Genomic DNA, 21,389 nt, shown 5'->3' on the forward strand with positions numbered 1-21,389 from the left:
GGGTGGCAACAGTGGAGTATCATAGATGGCTGCTCGCAAGCTATTGAGACCCCAGATGCTACTCACTAAAGTAGGATGTAGAACGTTTTCTTTATAAACTGTGTTATGCCAATTGAGCTAGGTGTCCCCTGAGACCATGGGGATCATTCACTTTTTTTTTTTTTTTTTGATTGTTTGTCTTGTTTCACTAAGTGAAACCCACATTGAAGGGGGAGAATATCTGCATGTTTTATTAGAACTCTTCTGTAAGGAAGTTTTGTCCCTTCTCCTATTTATTTACCCAATCATTTATAAGACTAGTGCTCTCACTGCTATGTTAAAAATAGACTATTGATTGGCCAGTGTCAAAGCAAGAGACTGGTTTGGAAGAGCAATATGAAAGACTGATGATTGGATGGTAGCTGGAATGGTGAGCTGGAATGGTGAGAAAGTTTTCTGATGAATTCAGTATGAGATGTGAGAAAAAAGGAGGAGTTAAAGACGATTTTAACAACTAGGAAGAACTAGGTTGATAAAGTTGCACAGGATGTGTGTGTGTATATATGCCTGTTTTTTGCTTTAAAAAATATTGTATACCAATTATAGGGTGTCTTAGAAAAAAAAATTTTTTTTTTTTAGTTATCTAGTGCTCCTATTACAGAAATACAGACTTTAACAAAGAGAAATTCATATTCTTTCACAATTTAGAAGGCTAGATGTCAGAATTCAGGGTGCCAGCCCCAGTGGAAGACTTTCTCTCTCTGTCAGCTCTAGAGCAAGGTCCTTGTCCTCAGTCTTCCCCTGGACTAGGAGTTTCTCTCAGTAAGGACCCAAGGTCCAAAGGACGTGCTTTTCTCCTGGCACTACTTTCTTGGTGGTATGAGGTTCCCCATCTCTCTGCTTTCTTCTCTCTTTAACAACTCAGAAAAGACTGATTTAAGGCATAGTCTAATCTTGTAGATTGAGTCCTGCCTCATTAACATAACTCTCTCTAACCTTGCCTCTTTAACATCTTAGAGGTAAGATTTACAACACTTAGAAAAATCACATCAGATGACAAAATGGTGGACAATCACACAGTACTGGAAATCATGGCCCAGCAAATTTGACAGATGTTTTAGAAAGACACAATTCAATGTATGATATAGGATTATCTAGGGTATAAAAATTATAACTGAACAAAGTTCAAATAAATCTCCAGTCCTTAATGTCTAGTCAAATTAATAATAATAATATATTTAACCTTATATGTATACATAAACAATAGCTTCTACAGTTTTAATAATTTTTTTTTTGTTATTTTCATTGAAAATAGAGTCCCAAAATTGACTCGATGCAATGAGTATTTATTTTTTTTTTTTTTTGGTTTTTATTCTAATATCCAACATACCTTAATGTGAATGTGTGTGGTAGGAAATGTGTGTTTGAAGGTTAGTACATCCAGAATTTAGAGATAAGGAAAATCCTCTGTTCAGAATCTTTACTTACTTTGCAATTTCAAAACTAGTGATCGTATTAAGAAGTAGAACTAAAAGAAGAGAACAAAATACAATTCAAATGCTGGTAAAGAGATTCTTTTCATTGCAGCAAATCACAATACTGTGTTATATATAGAAATAAGACCAGTCATTGTTTTCAAGCCTGCTAAATAAAACCAAACTCTTGGAATGGCATGCCACTTGACCTTCCAGGGTTTCACCAGCCGTATTTAACTGATGCAAAGGGAACACACTTGCAAGTGTCTCCTGTTGACATGACAGATTCTCCAGTTAGTTCACACAATGTTCAAAAGACACAAATCCCTTGCTTCAGCACGCAAGAAAGAATTATTTTCCAAAGGAGCATCACGGTTCATATTGAAGAATGATTTGAGAAATTTTCAGTGTGTGTCGCAACTTGTGCTCTCAGCAGGCCCTCTGAAACCAGCTCCAGTGGTCAAACATTCAAAAACTATTCATTTTGAGATTGAAATACTTGACGCTCAAACAAGAAAGCAGATATGTATTGTGGACAAGGTGAGTTTTCTTTCTTTCTTTTTTCTTTCTTTTATAGACCCCAGAGATTATTGATCACTTGATTGAATGTTGACAAGTCAGTATTATACTGAATTCCTGTTCTTTAACCCTAAATTTATGAAAAGTAGTACAAACACTTTACAGATTCTTTCATGAAAGATGTGCTGCATATTTTGTACTCAATGTTGGTGGTAGCTAGTAATTAGATTTTAGTTTTCTGGCTAATTATGCCATTGTTTAGGCTGAAATTTCCAGTGCTTAGCCTCTCAGACTACATGACTAAGTATCTTTAGGTTTTCTAATCCTGGAGCTATAAAATAACCCATTGCACATTAAAATTATCATAGTTTTTTTTGGGGGGGTGTGTTTGATGGGACATTTAATTGGTCTTTAAAATCTGAGTAGTTTGCAACAATCATAGGGCCACATTCTGGCCATATAAAAAATTCACTGAAGCCCTGTTTTACTTATGCTATAAATAAATATTGATTTGAAAGGCCGGCATAAATTTAAAGGCTTGCTTTAGGTCTACATGCTATGGAAGAATTTGCTGAGCTTGTATTTCCTAATTCTCTTAGGAAATGAGGCAGGGCCCCTTGGAAGTCATTCTTTGAAATTATCATAGTTTTAATAGTATTTGTAGAAGATAACAAGCCATAGTCTATGAAGTTATTAAGTTAGAGCAGTTTAGAGTATATGACAAAATTTAGTCATTTAAGAAAGTATACTGAATTGTCTCAATCATTTGCTTTGAAAAAGACAATCTCATCTTTTATGTAAAATTTTCTGTTTTCAAAACCACAGTATGCAAGTTCCTAAAACAGTCACTTGCATAATACAATATCCCATTTTTGTCATATTTGCAGATGTTTCACTAAACCAAAAAAAAATCAATTGCTGACTAGTCTATTCCCACTCATAAGTGACTCTCTATATATATGCTTCGCTAGGTGAGATAAAAACTGTATTTCCCAGGTTTAAAATTAAAACACACACGTTTATTTTGTAGAGGTATATACGTATGTGAAATTTCAGTACTAATGAGTTTGAAAAGACACTAGTAGTATAACTTATTATGAGAAAGACAGATACTTTCCGTAAAATTATATCTTCATCTATTTTGACTTAACAGAAACATTAAATTTTTTTCCTAAAAAAAGAAAAAAAAGTCTATCACTTATTCCCTATACCCACAGTCTAGCTGTGCTTCTAAATAAGAAGAAAAATTGTATATTGCTTTAATTGCCCAGCAGATTATGCATGCTTTTTTTTTTTTTTTAGTAATTGCAACACTGTGACTAGCCTATTAGTAGAGTAATATTAACTTTTATTTCTAGATAAAAAAAGAAATATTTAGAGTGTTTCCAAGTTTATACAGGTCACAAGTGGCAGAGAAGAGATTCCAAACCATTTTTATGTAACTTTAAATCTATGCTTTTTCTGCAATACCACTGGGTCTATATATAAATGATGAATATGTATTTGTGTTGTTTGTTGCTGTTAAGTTGATTATTACTCACAGAGACACCAAATGCATGGAGTAGCACTCTATAAGGTTTTGAAGGCTGTGACCTTCAGAAGCAGATTGCCAGGTCTTACTTTCAAGGTGCTTCTGAGTGGGTTTGAACTGCCACCTTTTGGTTACTCCTGCAGGGCTTAACCATTTGCACCATCCAGAGACCTGAATATGTATGAGTTCAATGCAATTTTAACTTATGAATTTTGTGCGTAGTATAGTTTCCTTGTTTTATTTTAGTACCTCAGTATTTAGACTTTTTTTTTTTTATCATACAGGAATAAGTCAAATCTAAAAAAAAAAAATCACCATTCAAAAGTTGATATAGTATCGCACTACAAAAAATAAATAAATAAAAACTTACAAGAAGAATACAATTAAATAAGGGGAAACATGGCAGTGAGTGGAATTGAAATGAACATGGCCAGGGATTTTCCAACACTAAGATTCTGAATTAAAAATGGTTATTGTGCACTTTCAGGCATGTATCCAAAGTTTGAAAACAATCCACCTTCAAATAATATGAGAAACTAATGGATTTCTGATGATATTCTTTGTTATTAAGATTTTATTTGAAGCTAAGTCATGGCGTTTTACATTTCTAGGTGTAAAGTAAACTACACAAAATTTTAAGAATTCAGGAAGAGTGTTTTTTAGAGATAAGGACATTAGCTTCAGAATCACACGTTTGAACTAGGAAGGACCTGGTATTTACATCTCACTTGGCAAAAGCTTAGAGAAACCCAGTAGGCTACACAGGGGATTAACTTTGGATCCCTCTCCATCTTCCAGTGCATAATCAGAGCTACGTTACTACATCCAGATCTTTGACTTCTCAGAAGAACTGGATTTCGTTTCGTATTGTCTGGTTTTGTAATTTGATAAGTTGTTTTATACTGACAGCAAGACGTTTCAGAGGACAAAAAAAATCTGGATTCATTTACATATTTTTGCTTCATGGTTTCTAACAATTGTATTTCATAAACATGAGAGAGATTGATTTTTCTGTTCAAGATATTGTTTTTGTAGACAAATTAAGGTCATATTAAGTGACTCTTTGAACTTGTCTCTACTCAGTATGCAAAGAAGTGTTGTTTATTTCACTGTATTTCAGTAAACACTATTTCATAAAATAGCAAAAGTTAAAGATCTTGTGCTTTGGAAATATGTATTACTGTATTTGAATCCTGTTACATCACTCGTATGTGTCAAGGCTTAGGAAACTCACTGAATATTTGAAACACAGGACCCTTTTAAGAATATGGTTTAATAAAATCTTATTTTTAAGTTTTTCTAGTTTAAAGTAAAGGGTCGGAATAATATATGCATGTTCTTAGTACTGTGACTTGAACATAATGGGGATAAATTTAAAGAAAGTTTTTTTTTTTTTATTTGTGTAGTTTTAATTGTCATTTGGAGAAATAAATTCTTATAAATGTCCAAGTAAAAATAAGTGATGGACCTTGTGATGCTGAAGCATAATTTAAATCTAACTTCTTGATATTTGATTATCCATTCACATGACTTGTATAATGCTCAGGTTACATACAATGTTTTCAAATATCATGGGGGGGTATATATATTTTATTCATATATGTTGATCTAAGACAAAATTTATTTTGCATCTAGATATTGTAATTCAAATTTAAAATGGACAATGTATGTCCTCGAATATTCCTAAGATAAAAAATATTGATTGAAATTTCTGGATTAAAGAAAATAAACAAAATCATATTGTTTTATTAATCACACACACACACACAAACAAGCAAACAAAAAATATTCTCTTGCCTCCACTATCTTCTTCAGCTTCTTCCTCATATCCTTCTTTACTTTCCTGAAACGTTCAATTTTTCTCTCTTCTTATTCTTGCCTAAACCCGTTTCATTCTGGGGTTTGCCTGCACTACTTCTCAGAATCTGTTCTTGTTAAGGTCACCAGTGAGGCAGTGGCAAAGGTTGATTCTCAAGCTTTGGCTTACTTGATATATATCCGCAACATTTACCACTGTTAATCACATCCTCTTCTTTAGGCTATTTTTGTTATTTGGGTTCCAGGATAATACGCACATTTTTTTTTTTTTTTTTTTAATGCCTATTTGATTGTCCTTGTCGTCTTCTTTGATGATTCTTCATCACCTGATATTAGGTGATATGTGGAGTGGTGCCAACTCAGTATCAGAACTTCTTCTCAACTACAATCATTTACCTCATTGAGCCCCATAGCTTTAAGTGTTATCTGCCTTTTGGAGGATGGTGACTCATATATAACTGCAGCCTATTCTTTTCCCCTGAAATGCAAATCCTTATATCTATCTATCTGGATAATTTCTAGGCATCTGAAACCTAATTATATCTAAAACTGAGAACTTGGTCTTCCCCAAATATCTGCCTCTCCCACAGAGATCGCCAAGTTAGTAAGTGGCAACCGTATCCTCCAAATAGTTTAAGCCAAACACTTGGCAATGTCATGACCTCTCTCTTAATCTCACACCCCATGCAAAAGTCATCTTGGCGATACCTTCAAAATATATCCAGACTCTGACTCAATTTTCCCCACCAATGTTGCCAGCACTTCCACATCTTCCATCTGCTTTTTCCATAGTTCCTTCAATATATTTCCTACCGAGTAGCCAGAACTACCCTGTTAAATCTCAGATATCGTTAGTAATTCACATTTCATTCTACTTTATGTCTTTATTTAATTCATTTTTACCTCAAGCCTTTTCCTATCTATTTAAAATTGTAAAATCCACCAACCTTATCTATATTCCTCCTAATGGTTTATTTCTCTACTAATACTTATTTTCATCTAACTTTTTTTTTTACCATGTATATTTTCCTGGTTTTATTTCGTTTAGTATTTGGCCTACCCCAATAATATTTCAGTTTCATGACATGGGAGATTTTTGTTTTGTTCACTGCTGTAGCTCTAGCACTTAGAAAAGTGCTTGGCACACACATAACAGTCTTAAATCAGTATTTGCTGACATGATGAATGGTTGTCCAAGGCTGTATGGATATGACATTACACTCATGTTTAGTAGTGATAGTGTTGGGATGGAGAAGCATAATTTTGGAAACACATATGATTTTTTTTTTCCAAATCAAATTAACTTTGGGATAAATATAAGCACGTTCATAGAAAAAGACACTTCCTCAAACCATTCCACCAAATGCCTAAATTACTCTTGGCTTTCCCTTTTTCCCTCAGCATGGATGTATAAAATTAAAAATTGTAATACTGTATAATTTACTAATAAATAACCATGTTCTAAATGTAAAACCTAACATGTTTTTCATATAAAACATTGCATATAAAGTTATTTATTTAACTAATTTAATAATTCTCTAAGAATGATAAAAATTATATAGCAAATCAAGGTGATAAAATGAAGGGCAACAACTATTGTTTAAAAAAGTTTGCTAATGTCAGTCTTTTATGGTGATATCAAAAGATTCAAGATATTGTAGAAAAAATAAATTTTAGAAATTTAACGACGAATTATTTCCAGTTGCTAACAATCCTTGCCTCACTTCTATTTTAGAAAATACCAGGAGCTTGTCTAGCCATAAGTCAATGATTCAAGAGCACAGCATGAACTCTAAAAGCTGGGGCTGGTGAATGTCCCCAATATTATTCTATTCTTTTTTCTTTTCTGCAAGGAATTTGACTTCACAAGCCCTCTTCTTCCTCTTATTTTATTTTCTCTGCATTTAAACTCTCAAAAGCTTTTTTTAAAGAATTCTTTTCACAAATAAAATAAAATATTCAATTATTCTCTAATCTTTCTAATAGTAAAAATACCAATTTGCACAAACCCAAATACCAATTTGTACTAGAAAATAGAATTATAGGACAAATTTTAAGAATGTAAGTAAATTCATATGTAAAAATTATACCTTTAATAATCTGGGTAGAGATTTGGAGAATTTGTAATTTCCAACATTGTCACTGTTAATGTACGACCTTAGGCATGATACTTAGTATATTTTGGCCTCTATTCCTTCATCTGTAAAATGGGAATGGTGCCTGCTTTAAAATGGCATCATGATAGTTTTAAGACTTTCATGAATATGCAAGTTATACCTTCTTCATTTTCTTCCTCTACTCCTCTGCCTTGAAGTCCCTCTCTTCCTCAGTTCTCTTCCTCCGACTTCTTGCTATATTGCATAACAAAATTGAAAGCTCCCAAAAGTTGAGTTCAGAGAGAACAGAATTTTAATATAAATGTGACACTTATTTTTCCTTTATCCTTTGGCATGGCCCTATATCTTTAACCCTCATTGTCCTTATGTATAAAAGTAATTAGGTACTATTACTCTTCCTTTTTACAGAGGGAGAAACTATGGCATGGAGAGTTTAAATGACAAGCTAAGTGTATGGTAGTATATGTTCTGCACCTTTCTTCTGTTATAAACTACTTCTTTAAAAAAAATAATAATAACATGTCGTTAGCATGTGTAGTTTAAAAATGCCCATGTTCAGTTTAATTTTATGACTGCACTGTTTGATTTCCCATATAGACGCTGTATTTCAGAACAGGGGAGCATCTTTGGAGGATTATGTTTGCCCTTCCTTTTGAGACAAATAATAATGGCTTTTAAGTTTGTTTTGTTTTAGACACTAAGGATGGTATCATTTACTGAGTCCTCTTTGTTTTGTTGTTATTTGTTTGTCTGCTTCTTATTTTTAGTACTAACAAGTAGGGGGTAGATAAGAAGCACTCAGTTTTGTTCATTTTTAAGCTGGAGATGTTTGTGAAACATCCAATTAGAGATGAGTTAGAATGGATTCCACTGCAATGTTTGTTTGTTTTTTTAGTAGGTGACTAAGTTCCCCTGGTGGTACAGTGGTTATAGCAATTAGCTGCTAACTGAAAGGTCAGTGGTCTGAACCCACCAGTCTGAAGGAGAAAGATGTGGCAGTCTGCTCCCATAAAGATTACAACTTTAGAAACTATGAGGTAGTTCTACTCTGCCTTATAGGGTCACTATGAGTTTGAATCAACTCAACAGCAATGAGTTTTTGCTTTTAATAGGTAACTGGGTGTGAAGATTAGTGCCTAGATCTCAGGTGAGTGACATTTATTTAAGCATATTGGTTTGGGAATCAGGGATAAATAGGTAGTCCTTGCAATCATGAAAGTAAAGATGATAGAATTCAGAAAGGACAGTGTGATAGACGAAAAGAAAAGTACCTATGACAGAGGCCTGAGGAATCTCAACACGTTATGATCTGGCACTTAAAGTGTAGATAGCAAAGGAAATTGGAGCCAGAGGAGAAAATGTTGCATCATAGAAGCTTAAAAGAGAGTGTGTGAATGAGAAGGGAGTGTTTGGGAATGTCAAATACTGCTAAGAGGCACAGATAAATATTATAGGTATCCCTTGTATTGAATGTTTGGGTGTCCATTGTCGAATTTAGTTCGACCACTTTAGATAGAGTGGTTTTGAGGAAAAGGTAGTCTGGAATGGGGTGACACCCAAAGGGAACTTAAAAAAAAGTTTACTGGAAGACATTTCTTTTGTATGTAATAGTATCTGAAAAAACATATTTGTCCCAAACTCTTCTTTCTTGAATTCTATACTATCTGTTATGTAGCCCAATTTACATCCTTGGAATTATTTTCTACCCCTTCTCTATAACTCCACATTTTAGCAGGTTTTTTGAGTATACTGCTCACCAGTCCCAGAATACATTTTGTAATTTTCATTCTTCCAGTTTGGGGCAAATGTGATCCCTCTGCCTGGATTGTCTTCTGTCACAATTTGTCCTTTTCATATTCATTCTTCAGGGTTCAACTAAGATGACAATGGCTTTGTGTGCTACTCTTGATCTCTTATAAGCAGATAGATTCTTTTTCCCAGAAACTGTTTTAATGTAATCCAGAAGTTAGGAATGAGCATTTATAAACTATCCTATCAATTTATTTTGTGTTTATTGAATCTAATAAAAATAATGAAAATTTGAGGAATTGTATTAGCTATATCAATATTTCATTTTTTCTATCAATTTCTTTTTATTATATTTTAAGAGAAAAAGAAAAAAAAAATCTTTGTCCTCTGTAGTTTGAGAGCATCTGAACTGGATGACATGGGCATGAACTTTCCAACATTGCTACAATCCAAATGGATCAAGTGACCTGAATGATATAGTGCAATAAATACACCTCAGATACAAAATTAGAACATGTCATCTCCAGGCTTCTCACAATTTTCATCCTAAAGATTCAATTTTTTTGACAGGCAAAGTAAAACAATCATTCTCAAAGGCTTGAGTGGTAAGTACAGAACAAAACATACAGCTAAAGTGACTTAAAGGTTTAAACCAAGAAAAAAGTGGCAAAATCATGATTTCTTGGGAAAATTCCTATTTGACCAAAGTAAATATGGAAAAATAGGAGAACAAAGTCTAACCATTAAAGGAAGGGAATTCAGAGGAGCATATTGTACAATTAAAGGAATTCCTGCCTTCTATTAAATCAAAGGAGCCCTGGTAGTGCAGTGGTTAAGAGCTACGGCTGCTAATCAAAAGGTTGGCAGTTCGAATCCACCAGCTGCTCCTTGGAAACCCTATAGGACAGTTTTACTCTGTCCTATAGGGTCGCTATGAGTGGGGATTGACTTGGTGGCAATTTTTTTTTTTTTTGGCTTGTTTTATCAAAAGGCGCCCTGGTGTTGCAGTTGTTAAATGCTCAGCTCCTAACTGAGAGGTTGCTGGTTCAAACCCACCAACCACTCTGTGGGAGAAAGATGTGGCAGTCTGCTTCCATAAAGATTACAGCCTTGGAAACCTTATGGGGCCCTTCTACTCTGTCCTATAGGGCTGCTATGAATCAGAATCAACTTGATGGCAATAAGTTTGAACTTTTTTTTTAAATCAAAACTGAGTTAAAAAAAATCAAAAGCTAGAAATTCATATTTAAAAACTACATAGGCATAGATAAAAATTCCCGTGTAAATAATCTAGCAGTAGATTAGTAGCTATATCCAAGGGAGACATGTTAAGGCCGGAGGACTATGCTTACTTTGTTATTAAAATTAAGCAGCCATTTTACGAGTGGCTACTGGCATAATGGTTAAGCTTTCAGGTGCTAACCAAAAGATTGGTGGTTGAAACCCACCTAGCGGCTGAGTGGGAGAAAAACCTGGAAATCTTTTCCCATAAAGATTGCAACCTAGAAAACCCCGTAGTACAGCTCTACTCTGTCACATGGGATCGCTGTGAGTTGAAATCGACACCATGGCACTCAAGAACAACAACAACAGCTATACTTTAGATTACATGTGGTTGAAAATCAGGTATATTCCCTTATCCGAAGATATATGGATGTAATTGGAATGACAGGTACACATGTGTAATTTAAAAGAAATTATTGTACGGCCAAAAAAAAAAAAAATGTGATTTTAGCACAAATTATACAAAGAATAATAATGAAATAATTTTATCCAATAGAGGCTTTGGCATGAGGTTGAGAATCTAATCATTATTCAGCTGAAGGAAATACTCAGAATAATCTAAGAAACAAACAAACAACAACAAAAAACAGTAAAATATACAAACCTGGTTGGGGTGGAGAAAGCTTTCCAAGAAGAGGAGTTAGAATGGCAAAGGCAAAACCCAGGAAAGGAGCAAACAAGACCTCTGGCCTTTTATGATTAAGTTCAGGATGCGATGGTGCAGACTAAACTGAGACTGGAATGGTGTGGTTAGAGCTGATTGAGGAGGGCCTGGATGTCTTGCTAAAGCATTTGTAAATTTTCTCTCAAATCGAGGGTTCAATATCAGATGTAACTTTCAAGAAATTGACTCTGGCCACAAGATGGAAGATAGAATGGATACAATAAAGACTTAAGAGAGAGAGTCCAGTAAAACTGAGAAGGAAAGCTTTAGTGAGCTTTCCCAAGACCTCCATGTTTGGGAGGCAGCATATCATGGAATCTGCTTAGGTCGTGGAGCTACTCACACATCTCTCCTCTTTAACCAACTTTGTGGTTACCATGTGGTAATCCCATTATTTTCCTAAAATTTTGTCTTCTAATTTGTAATTTTTTAAGATATCAATACATTTTTAAAACATTTATGTTTATCGACACCATATTTATATTTACTGACACCATTATCTTATTGGAGGCACCGGGTAAATATCCTTTTCTTTAAAGAATTCCTAGAAATGGCTATGGCCCAGAGTATTGAATAAATTAGGACATGTCTAACAAGTTAAAATTGACAACCTTAATAATAATTAATATAAAAATTGTTACATCCATATATGTTAGAAAATTTTAAAATAAAGGAAGCAATAAAATTTTCACATTTGTAATTAACGTATTGAATGTAGATAACTATCTTATCTTTTATGTATCTGTGTATAATATGAGTTTGGGGAATAAGTATAAAACTGTTCAAATTAAGTACAAATCCTTGGGCATGTGTCTAGGACACACTTGAAACCTTTTAAAACATTTGAACAACGATCATGTATTTAGCAAAATAGAATCAATAATAAAAAAAAAAATACTGTAGTTGCTGTTAAATGTCACAACAGTCCACACAGGTTGTACAGATGTATATTGCCAGGTGCAATAGAATTTAAATGTGTTATTATAAGGGAAAGGAATATGATATTTCATTACTGTTTTAATTAAATTTAGTTTATCCTACAATTTTATCCTTTTCATTTGTAATAAATTACGACAAGCTCCCTGTCTATAAACCTGGAAATTTACATTCTTTACTAATTAGTTCTTTTGCGGTCTAACAGTTCAAACAAAAAAACATAAAAACTGTGTTTGCATAATAAATTTTTGAGGGATAATCTTGGGGTGCATTTTTTTTTTTTTTGCTTTTGTTTGATTCTTTTTTCAGAAATTAAAGTTTTATCATAGGCATGTCTCTTTTCCAAATCTGTTGATTTTATCTGTATTTTTTTCCAGCATAACAAAAAATGTCACAATCATTGCCTAACTTTATTCTGTGGCTTAGAGTATATTTAATCACACTATGATTTTTTTGTTGTTATTTTTCTCTTTCACTACTCTTCATGAGCATAGGTTACTAGTAACGACTTTGTTTTCTGAAACTGTTCCTCAAAAAATTACATTTAACTAATGAGCAGTGACTTGAGGCATTGATAAGAAAGAAAATTCCATCACTTCATATTCTAAATTCTCTAAAGCCTTTGGAGAGAGAGGTCTGAAGGGGCAAAAGTACAAGTGGAAACTGATATTTATAGCACAATATGACTTTTAATGTTCTCACACCACATGTTTCTGGGCACAAATGTGTGCCCTCTGAGATCTGAAACATTACATTGTTAGAGGCATGGAAGTGATGACATTTATATTTTTTTCTAGAATTTATATAACAAAACATCGAAGCTCAGCATAGTCCTAAATTATGCGTACATGTGTATGATCTTAGATTTACATATATTGACTTTGCATCTTGTTTTCTTCTATGAAACATATGATATGTGTGTGGCTACAAGGCTTTGCCTTCTTCCACAGATGCTCCAGAGATATCTCTACAGCAATGTGCCTTCAGTTAAAGCCAAAAAGGCTGGGGATCTAAGGCATTTACAGGAGATAATTCAAAGGCTTAAAGGACAATTGCTTGAAAACAGTATTACCACTTAAACGATTTCAGTTGATTATTATCAAGGACCAACAAGAATATCTTGCAGGGCATAATCTTAGGAACATTGCCTTCCTTCCTCCCTCCCTCCCTCTTCCTTTCATCTTTCTTCATTATTAACCAAGCATCTTTCAGTTGATAGTCACTGTAATAGACCCTGGGAACTCCAGCATGAAAACAAAATATAACAACACAAAATATAATACAAGTTCTTCATACGTTCAGGGAATTGTGACGGATAGTGACATGTAAACAGTCTAACTCAAGATAATGCAATGCAGGCTGAAATAGAGGTATGAATACGGGGCTGGCTCAGCACAGATGACGAAATGTTTTTTTACTGAAGAAAATGAGAACAACTTTGGTAATCTCTTCCAGCCCCAGCATACTGAAGGATCATCATGGGGACATCTCTAACAGTAAAGGGCAGTCTCCTAAAGTAGAAATTATCTCCTGTAAATGCCTTAGATCCTCGGCCTTTTGGGCTTTAACTGAAGGCACATTGCTGTAGAGATATCTCTGGAGCATCTGTGGAAGAAGGCAAAGGTGAATTCCCTACTCACTTAAGAGTTTCAAATGTGCAAACCTTTCAGGCTTCACGCGATTACTATCTTTTATTAGTGGATTTTAAAACTGACAGTCACCGAATAAATTTCAATCCCTGTTGATCTACTGGGATTCAATTGAGTAACCTGAGCCCACCAGTCTGTCACCACTTAAGGCCTATGAATGTTGCACTCACTTATTTTCCTATCGGAAGTCAGGTCTCTTTGAGACACATTTATTTTGAAATGCCTACTGTATCTAGATAACAAACCTTATACTTGAGAACTGCTCTTATTCTTAAATTTTAAGGAATGCTTCACTTCTGCCTACTTATAAACTCATCATGCCAACATTATTTTGTGAAAGGAGTGAATTATTTCAATTCCTGTCTTTTTTAAAATTATCTTTTAATTTTTGTCATTAGGAATCATTAGCGTTTCCAAAATTAGAAGTTAATATTACTTCAATTTGCTTATTCAGGCCTTTCTGACTTTGCAACGATTGGTTATTTGATTTAAAAAATTCAAAATGCAATATAATTACTAATTTCTTTTAGCAAAAGATTTGATAAATTACTGGCTGTATCACTGAGTCCTTTATTGCCAATACTGATTTGTGTGTCTTTGAATATAGATTTATTATCTGTTATGGTAAGCTGTATTTAATAAAAACCTGTAAAAACTATTATAACCCACAACATAATTTAATCATGATTATCACACAGAATCCTGAGGCAATAATCCGAAGGATGTGGTACTCATCTGTTGCAGCTGGAAACATTTCCAAAACCTCTCACTCTCAAATTCCTGAGGAACTATCTTTATCTTATGGGCTATTTTTATGTAGAAATATCTTAACTCTTGACGTGATAATAAGAACATAAACAGCAAGAACAGCCAGAAACCTTGAAGAGCTGATTACTAAAATAAAATATGAATCATTTTAACATAGAAAGGAACTATCAAATAGGTTTTTTAGTTACCAAAAAAAAAAAAAAATAGAGCCATAAATTTACTTATTTGTGTTTCCTTTTCATTGACCATTTCTGGCATTCTATAAATATCTTTTTAGACCTGTGCTGTTAATAGAATTCCTACAACTTAAGTTAATGGTCCATGCATGTCAGCTTAGTTATTTACATATAATTTGGCTTGAAAATTAGGTATTTTAGCAAGGGACTGAGAGATGGTCAGGGGGCTCCCTATAATATAGAACTCACCTATCCAGCTAATTCTTGAATAATTTGATCAATAAAGTCTCATTTAGACAGATTAGACAGCAGCTGACTTTCTGGATTCCCCTTTTTTTCACTACATCCAGTAAATTGATTAATCATGCCCATTACATATTTAATTTGCTGCCTCACTGACCTGTTATCATCATCGTTTAAATCACAATCATCTCAAACATCAAATAGTTTACACTGGCTTTCACTGAACACCAACGATGTGTTAAAAAAAATAAATAAATAATACAGTTCTACCAATTGGTTATAGCATAGATAGGTTACACAAATTTATATTGGCAGGTGATATAGAATTTAGAATTTGGTATTACAAGGGAAAAGATCACGTTATTCTCTTATCATTTGAATTGTCCTCTGAAGTTCGTTCTCTTTCTAGGAACCAAACTGATTCTTTTAAAGTTATATTACATCACTCCTCTGATCGAAACTTTCTAATGGCTACCGTATCATTCAGGACAAAATCCAAAGTGCTTTTCCATGGTGTACAAGGTTAAGCATTATTTCCTCACCCTTATTTCTTGGATCAGAACTTCGACCACTTTCTCCCAAACTCACTTTGCTGGAAGCACACCAGCCTGCTCGAGTTTCTCAAAAAGTCCTGATGCAGTGATCACTTAATATCTCTACCCTTGAAGTTTTCTCTGCCTGGAACAACCTTCTTCAGGATATCTGCGTAATTTGCTAGCTAGCTTAGGTCTTTATTCATAGATCCTTCCCTTCCCTTTCTATCAGAATCATACTTATTTCCATCATTTCTACTTAAGGTTGCTATGAGTCGGAATTGACTCGACGGCAATGGGTTTAGTTTGGCTTTGGTTTTACTTGCTTTATTTTTTTCTCCTTAGAACTTGTCATCCTCTGATACATTACATGTGTATTTCCTCATTGCCTGTCTCCTTTCTTATGGAATATAAATTCAGCAAAGGTCATTATGCCATAGCAATTTAAATGTAGATTCAGGTACCAGACTGTTTTTAATCCAACTCTGCTGCTTACTGGCAATTTGACATGGGTCAGATTACCTACGATATTACTATATCAGTTTTCTCACTCTCAAGTGGCATTAAGAATAGTATTTGACTTGTTAAGAAGGATTAAATGAGGTCACTGTTTATGACAACGCCTGGTACCTAGAAGGCATTGTATGAATCCATAAGTGTTATTTATTGTTTTAAAACAGAGTGAGGCATTTTTTCTGCTCCTATATATACGGAACATAGAAGAGTTACAGCTGTGTAGTTACTGCCCAATGAATATTTTTTTGAATTAAAGAAAACTCATTTTTTTACATAGTTTTATCATATTATATTTGTTTAGCTTAGATTCTTCAGAGAATGATGGATTTGTAATTCACCAATGTGTTAAAGTTTATATATATGTATATATGTACATCTATATGAGTCGTAATTATGTTATTGCAATATATAAAAAGTATTTTGATACAATACAAAACAGTTTTCCAATTTCCTAAACAGTAAAGGAAGTCCAGATTACCTTTAAATACTTAAACATCATTGAAATGGATAATTCTCCATTTGGACAGTACAATTTGATTTTACTTACAGTGAAAATTCTTGATAGTCTATAAAATTCTGAATGTATTCTGCATTCATAAAAGTTATTTTATATAGATTGTATTTTAGGTAAAATCTGGAGATGACTTACCTGTAAGATATTTGCTTACTAAGAAACACTCCTGCCTTGTCCATTCTGAGTAAAATGCATACAATTACGTAATATATTTGCTAATATAAAACCTTTTAATGGGAATTCTAACAGGTTTTCTTCCCCCCCAACTTTCCCAAGTAAATATGACTTAAACATAATTCTCTAGGCTAGTAGTCTTTCTCATGTACCAAAGATCCAGAAGGAAAAGCTCTTGCCAATGTGGATACTTGATCCTCAATTGTGATAAATTAACATTTAGAAGCAAAATTTTGGTCAAAATAAACTTAATTTACTTTTTTTTACTTACTATTTTAAGATTAATCTCCTTTGATAAGACAGAATCAGTAATGGGGAGAATTTTAAGGTTTTCAGATTCCGGCTTACTTACTTATTTTTCCCATCTACACAATTAATGGACATTTTAGAAAATGGATAAATAATTTTGATGATTCTTTATCCTTTTTAACAGCTGTCAAACTAATAAAATGTATAAAAAATTATGAATAAACTTCTTGAAGCTACAGGGACATCAACTTAGTAATTAGAAGGTCTTATATGTTTTGTTAATTATCATCTTTTCCTGTCTTTGTGCTCTGAGTACAACTAAAGAATTGAAAGAGTAGATCAAGCACAGACCTGTGACTAGTTGAGTAGCACTGTCTGAATCAGTTAGTGGTTAATTACAATTTTCCTACTCTATTTGTCTAAAATTGATCCAGAAAGGGCACTTCCAAAGATTTATTCAAAATTAGCATTTTTTAACATGTGAAAGTCAAAGGGAATTTAAAAAAAAAAAACTTCATTAAATCTTGTACTAAAACCTATTCCTTCAGAAGAACGTATTAGTCTTCAAAGTTTACACATTCAGAGCAAAAAATACATGTCAAATTGGAATATTGTTATCTAAATTGTTCTAAAGAAAAACATACAATGTTTCCAAAGGAATTTAATCTTAAAACACTTTCTATATCAAATAAGGGAATTTAAATCCTACTCAATTATCCGACTTGATAAAAGAAAAAAACAAACAAATTATCACGACTTGATACACGTGGTTTATTTTGGACTTCTTCAAACATTAACTAAAAATGTGTTAAATCCCGTATAATGTAAATAAATGTTGAAATATTAACTACAATAACACTGTTGTTGTTGTTAGGGGCTTTGAGTCAGTTCCAATTCATAGAGACTCTATGTAGAACAGAAGGAAACACTGCCTGGTCCCGCTCCATCTTCACAATCATTACTATGTTTCAGTTCATTGTTGCAGCCACTGTGTTAATCCATCTCAGTGAAGGCTTTTCTCTTTTTCACTGACCATCTACCAAGCATGATGGCCTTCCCCAGGTACTGGTTGGTCCCTCTGGATAGCATAGCCAAAGTACGTAAAAACAAAAGTGTATCATTTTGCCTTCTAAGGAGCATTCTGGCTATGCTTCATCCACAATAGAAATGTTTGTTCTTCTAGCAATTCAAGATATATTCAATATTCTTCATCAACACCATAATTCAAAGGCATCAGTTCTTCTTTAGCCTTCCTTATTAATACTCCAGCTTCTGCATGCAATCGGGTATGGGTATGAAGCAATTGGAGATACTATGGCTTGGGTCAGGCACACGTTACTCAAGGTGAAATCTTCACTTTTTAACACTTTAAAGGCATCTTTTGCAGCATATTTCCTCAATGCAATATATCTTTTGATTTATGGACTGCTGCTTCCATCGCCATTGATTGTAGATCCAAGTAAAATGAAATCCTTGACACCGTCAATATTTTCTCTCTTTATCATGATACTTGTTATTGGTCCAGTTGTGAGGGTTACTGTTTACTTTATGTTTATGTGTAATCCACACTGAAGGCTGTAGTCTTTGATCTTCAACAGTAACACTAGCTTATTATCATTAAGGCTCTTATGGATTGTTGGAACAACCAATATGTAAACCTTTGATAATGGACCTTCATAAAATGCTAGCTGAACACATGCAAAACTCTTACTAAGTAAGGGGTTATGGATGATTCCAATTATTTTTTCCTAAATTTAATGGATCTTGAAATGAGTCTTGATAGACGTATTTTTAGTCTTGGAATAAATAGCATGTGAGCTTGAGGTAACCCTATCAAAGAAAGGCGCATATAATAGCGCTAATGAGTAAGTAAAACTGAAACAAAACAAAGAACCATGTTAAAAAAAAATAGAATACAACATTTCCAAAATATAATACAAATATCTAATTTTAATGATCAAAATATAAGTTAAATATACATGTGCAAATATGTAATATATGGAGCCCTGGTGGCACAGTGGTTAAAGCTCGGCTGCAAACTAAAAAAAGTCAGCAGTTTGATCCTCCAGCCGCTCCTTGGAAACCCTGTGGGGTCCTCTGTATAGACCATTTTAAAAATATTTTCTATTATCTTCTAGAGGGATCAGTGCTATAAAACATTTGAACATTTCATACTCATAGAATGCTTTAGTGTCTTTTGTTATTTGCATTATAACTCAAATGGGAAAAAAAAATACTTGTCTTAGGCTGGATTCTCTAGAGAAGCAAAATCAGTAAAACATATAAATATATATATAACCAAACCAAACCCACTGCCGTCGAGTAGATTCCGACTCATAGCGACACTATAGGACAGAGTAGAAATGCCCCATAGAGTTTCCAAGGAGCACCTGGCGGATTTGCACTGCCACTCTCTCGGTTAGCAGTCATAGCACTTAACCACTATGCCACCAGGGTTTCCATAAATATATGGAGAGAGATTTATATCAAGGAAACAGCTCATGTAATTGTAGGGGTTGGAACGTCCCAAGTCCTTGGATCAGAATAGAGGCTTTCTCCAGTTCATGGAGCGGCAAAAGCTGGTGAACCCAAGATGAGCAGGTTGGTGAGCAGGGCTCCAGCTCACAGGCTATGATGGTCAAGGAATCCCCAAGGCTGGCCGCCAAGACTACAAGGTTTCTCCTGAGTCACATAGCTGCAGGGGCTGGCAAACTCAAGATAGGCAGGTCAGGGAGCAGGACTCTTGGAGGCTGTAAAGGTCGACTAATCCCAAGGTGGACAGGTAAGCTGCAAACTCAAGTCCCAAGAACCAGAGATCAGACAAGAGAGATCTGCTGGATCCAGAACAAGCCAACAACCTTTGCAACATGAGCAGAAAGGAAGTAGGCAGTGGAAGGTGGAGAAATGAAGGCTGATAGGGTGGTGAACCACGACAGGTCTTAACCCACCAGTATCACTCAGCAGATTCCATCATGGGGGTGATCACACATCAAATTTCGACACGGAAGTGATCACAACATTAGATAACTTCCAAAACACTGAGAATCATGGCCCAGCCAAGTTGACATGCAATCTTAACCATCACAGTCCACCGTTTTGTCAACTTGGCATCTGTACACATCTCCCAAACCACACATAATCTCTGAATTACAAAGTTATGCTTGTGCCTAACATGATACAACTAACACACATAAACCAAAACTGCAGTAGCCCCATTTACATCTTATATTTTTTAAGTGAAAAAAAAACAAAAATATCTGATGCACACATACAAAGCAGAAATATTCAAAGCAATTACAGCCCTCGCTTCTGCAATGGGTCATGTGGCTGTAACCAGTATTTAGAACTACCTTCTTCCACCACCCATTCTGTATTCCCTTTGCCCTTAGCAAGCACCTCAGCTGGTCGTGATTCTTTGCCTGGTGACCTTCATTCCTGAAGGGCCTGGGACATTATTAGTCATGTCAGAGCTGAGTTGCTGTAGTTTTTCATTGATTTTAATCAAAGAACATGGTAATGCTAAGAGAGCCACTAAGGGTTCTTCTGAATTCCAGGCGTACTCTTCTTTACCTCCATTATGTAATATCAATCTGATTTCCTCTTGGTAGTCTGACTAAATCACATTAGCCAGTATGGTAACTCCCTTCTTTCCCTGTTGATCCAGAAGCATAAGGAGCCCAAAGTGGCCAGCTGGTGTTCTTAGCTTCTAGTTCAATGGAATCAGTGATGTGTCTCCAGGTGGAAGCATTCCTCCCTTTGGAACTAAGGCCTCTAGTTCTGTAACACATAAGCTCACAAAGACAGAAAGAAAAAAATCTTACAAGTGGGTTACTAGGGCAATTGTGAGTGGTGCCTCTCCCATATCCACCCCTTGATTCCTGGACCCATGAATCCTTGCTATGGAAGAAACAGCACCATATATTTGACGCTGGTTTGGAGCATATACAGTCTACTAGAGAACATCACCCCAACCCTGCAAGGTATTGCCACCTAGCTGGCACTGTAATTGTGTCTTTAGGAGGCCATTCCATCATTCTATTAAGCCAGTTGCTTTAGAATCATGGGAAATATGGTAAGACCAGTGAATTACATGAGCATGGGCACACTGCCACACTTCATTTGCTGTGAAGTGAGTCCATTGATCAGGGGCAATGCGGTGTGGGATATCATGACAGTGGATAAGGCATTCTGTAAGTCCATGGATGGTAGTTTTGGCAGAAGCATAGAGTGCAGCAAGGCCAATCTATATCCAGCAAAGACAAAACATTGCCTTTTCCATGATGGAAATGGTCCAATGTAACCAACCAACTTTCCACCAAGTTGCTGGTCGGTCACCTTGAGAGATGGTGCCATATCAGGGACTTAGTGTTGGTCTCTGCTGCTGGCAGATTGGGCACTCAGCAGTGGCTCTAGCCAAGTCAGCCTTGGTGAGTAGAAGTCCAAGTTGCTGGGCCCATGCACAATCCCCATCTCCACCACCATGGCCACTTTGTTC

At 34.8% G+C, this 21,389-nt stretch overlaps 1 protein-coding gene across 1 annotated transcript in view; it reads left to right on the plus strand.

The window, feature by feature from the left end:
- Positions 1-1,760: 1,760 nt before the first annotated feature.
- The window catches only part of TECRL (trans-2,3-enoyl-CoA reductase like), a 150,465-nt gene continuing 130,836 nt past the window's right edge, over positions 1,761-21,389 (plus strand). Inside the window, exon 1 of the mRNA XM_049887101.1 lies at positions 1,761-1,994. Within this exon, the coding sequence (XP_049743058.1) occupies positions 1,761-1,994 (234 nt within the window). The remainder of the gene's footprint in view (positions 1,995-21,389) is intronic.

This window comes from Elephas maximus, chromosome 5, assembly GCF_024166365.1.
Source record: "Elephas maximus indicus isolate mEleMax1 chromosome 5, mEleMax1 primary haplotype, whole genome shotgun sequence".
NCBI classification, from domain to species: domain Eukaryota; kingdom Metazoa; phylum Chordata; class Mammalia; order Proboscidea; family Elephantidae; genus Elephas; species Elephas maximus.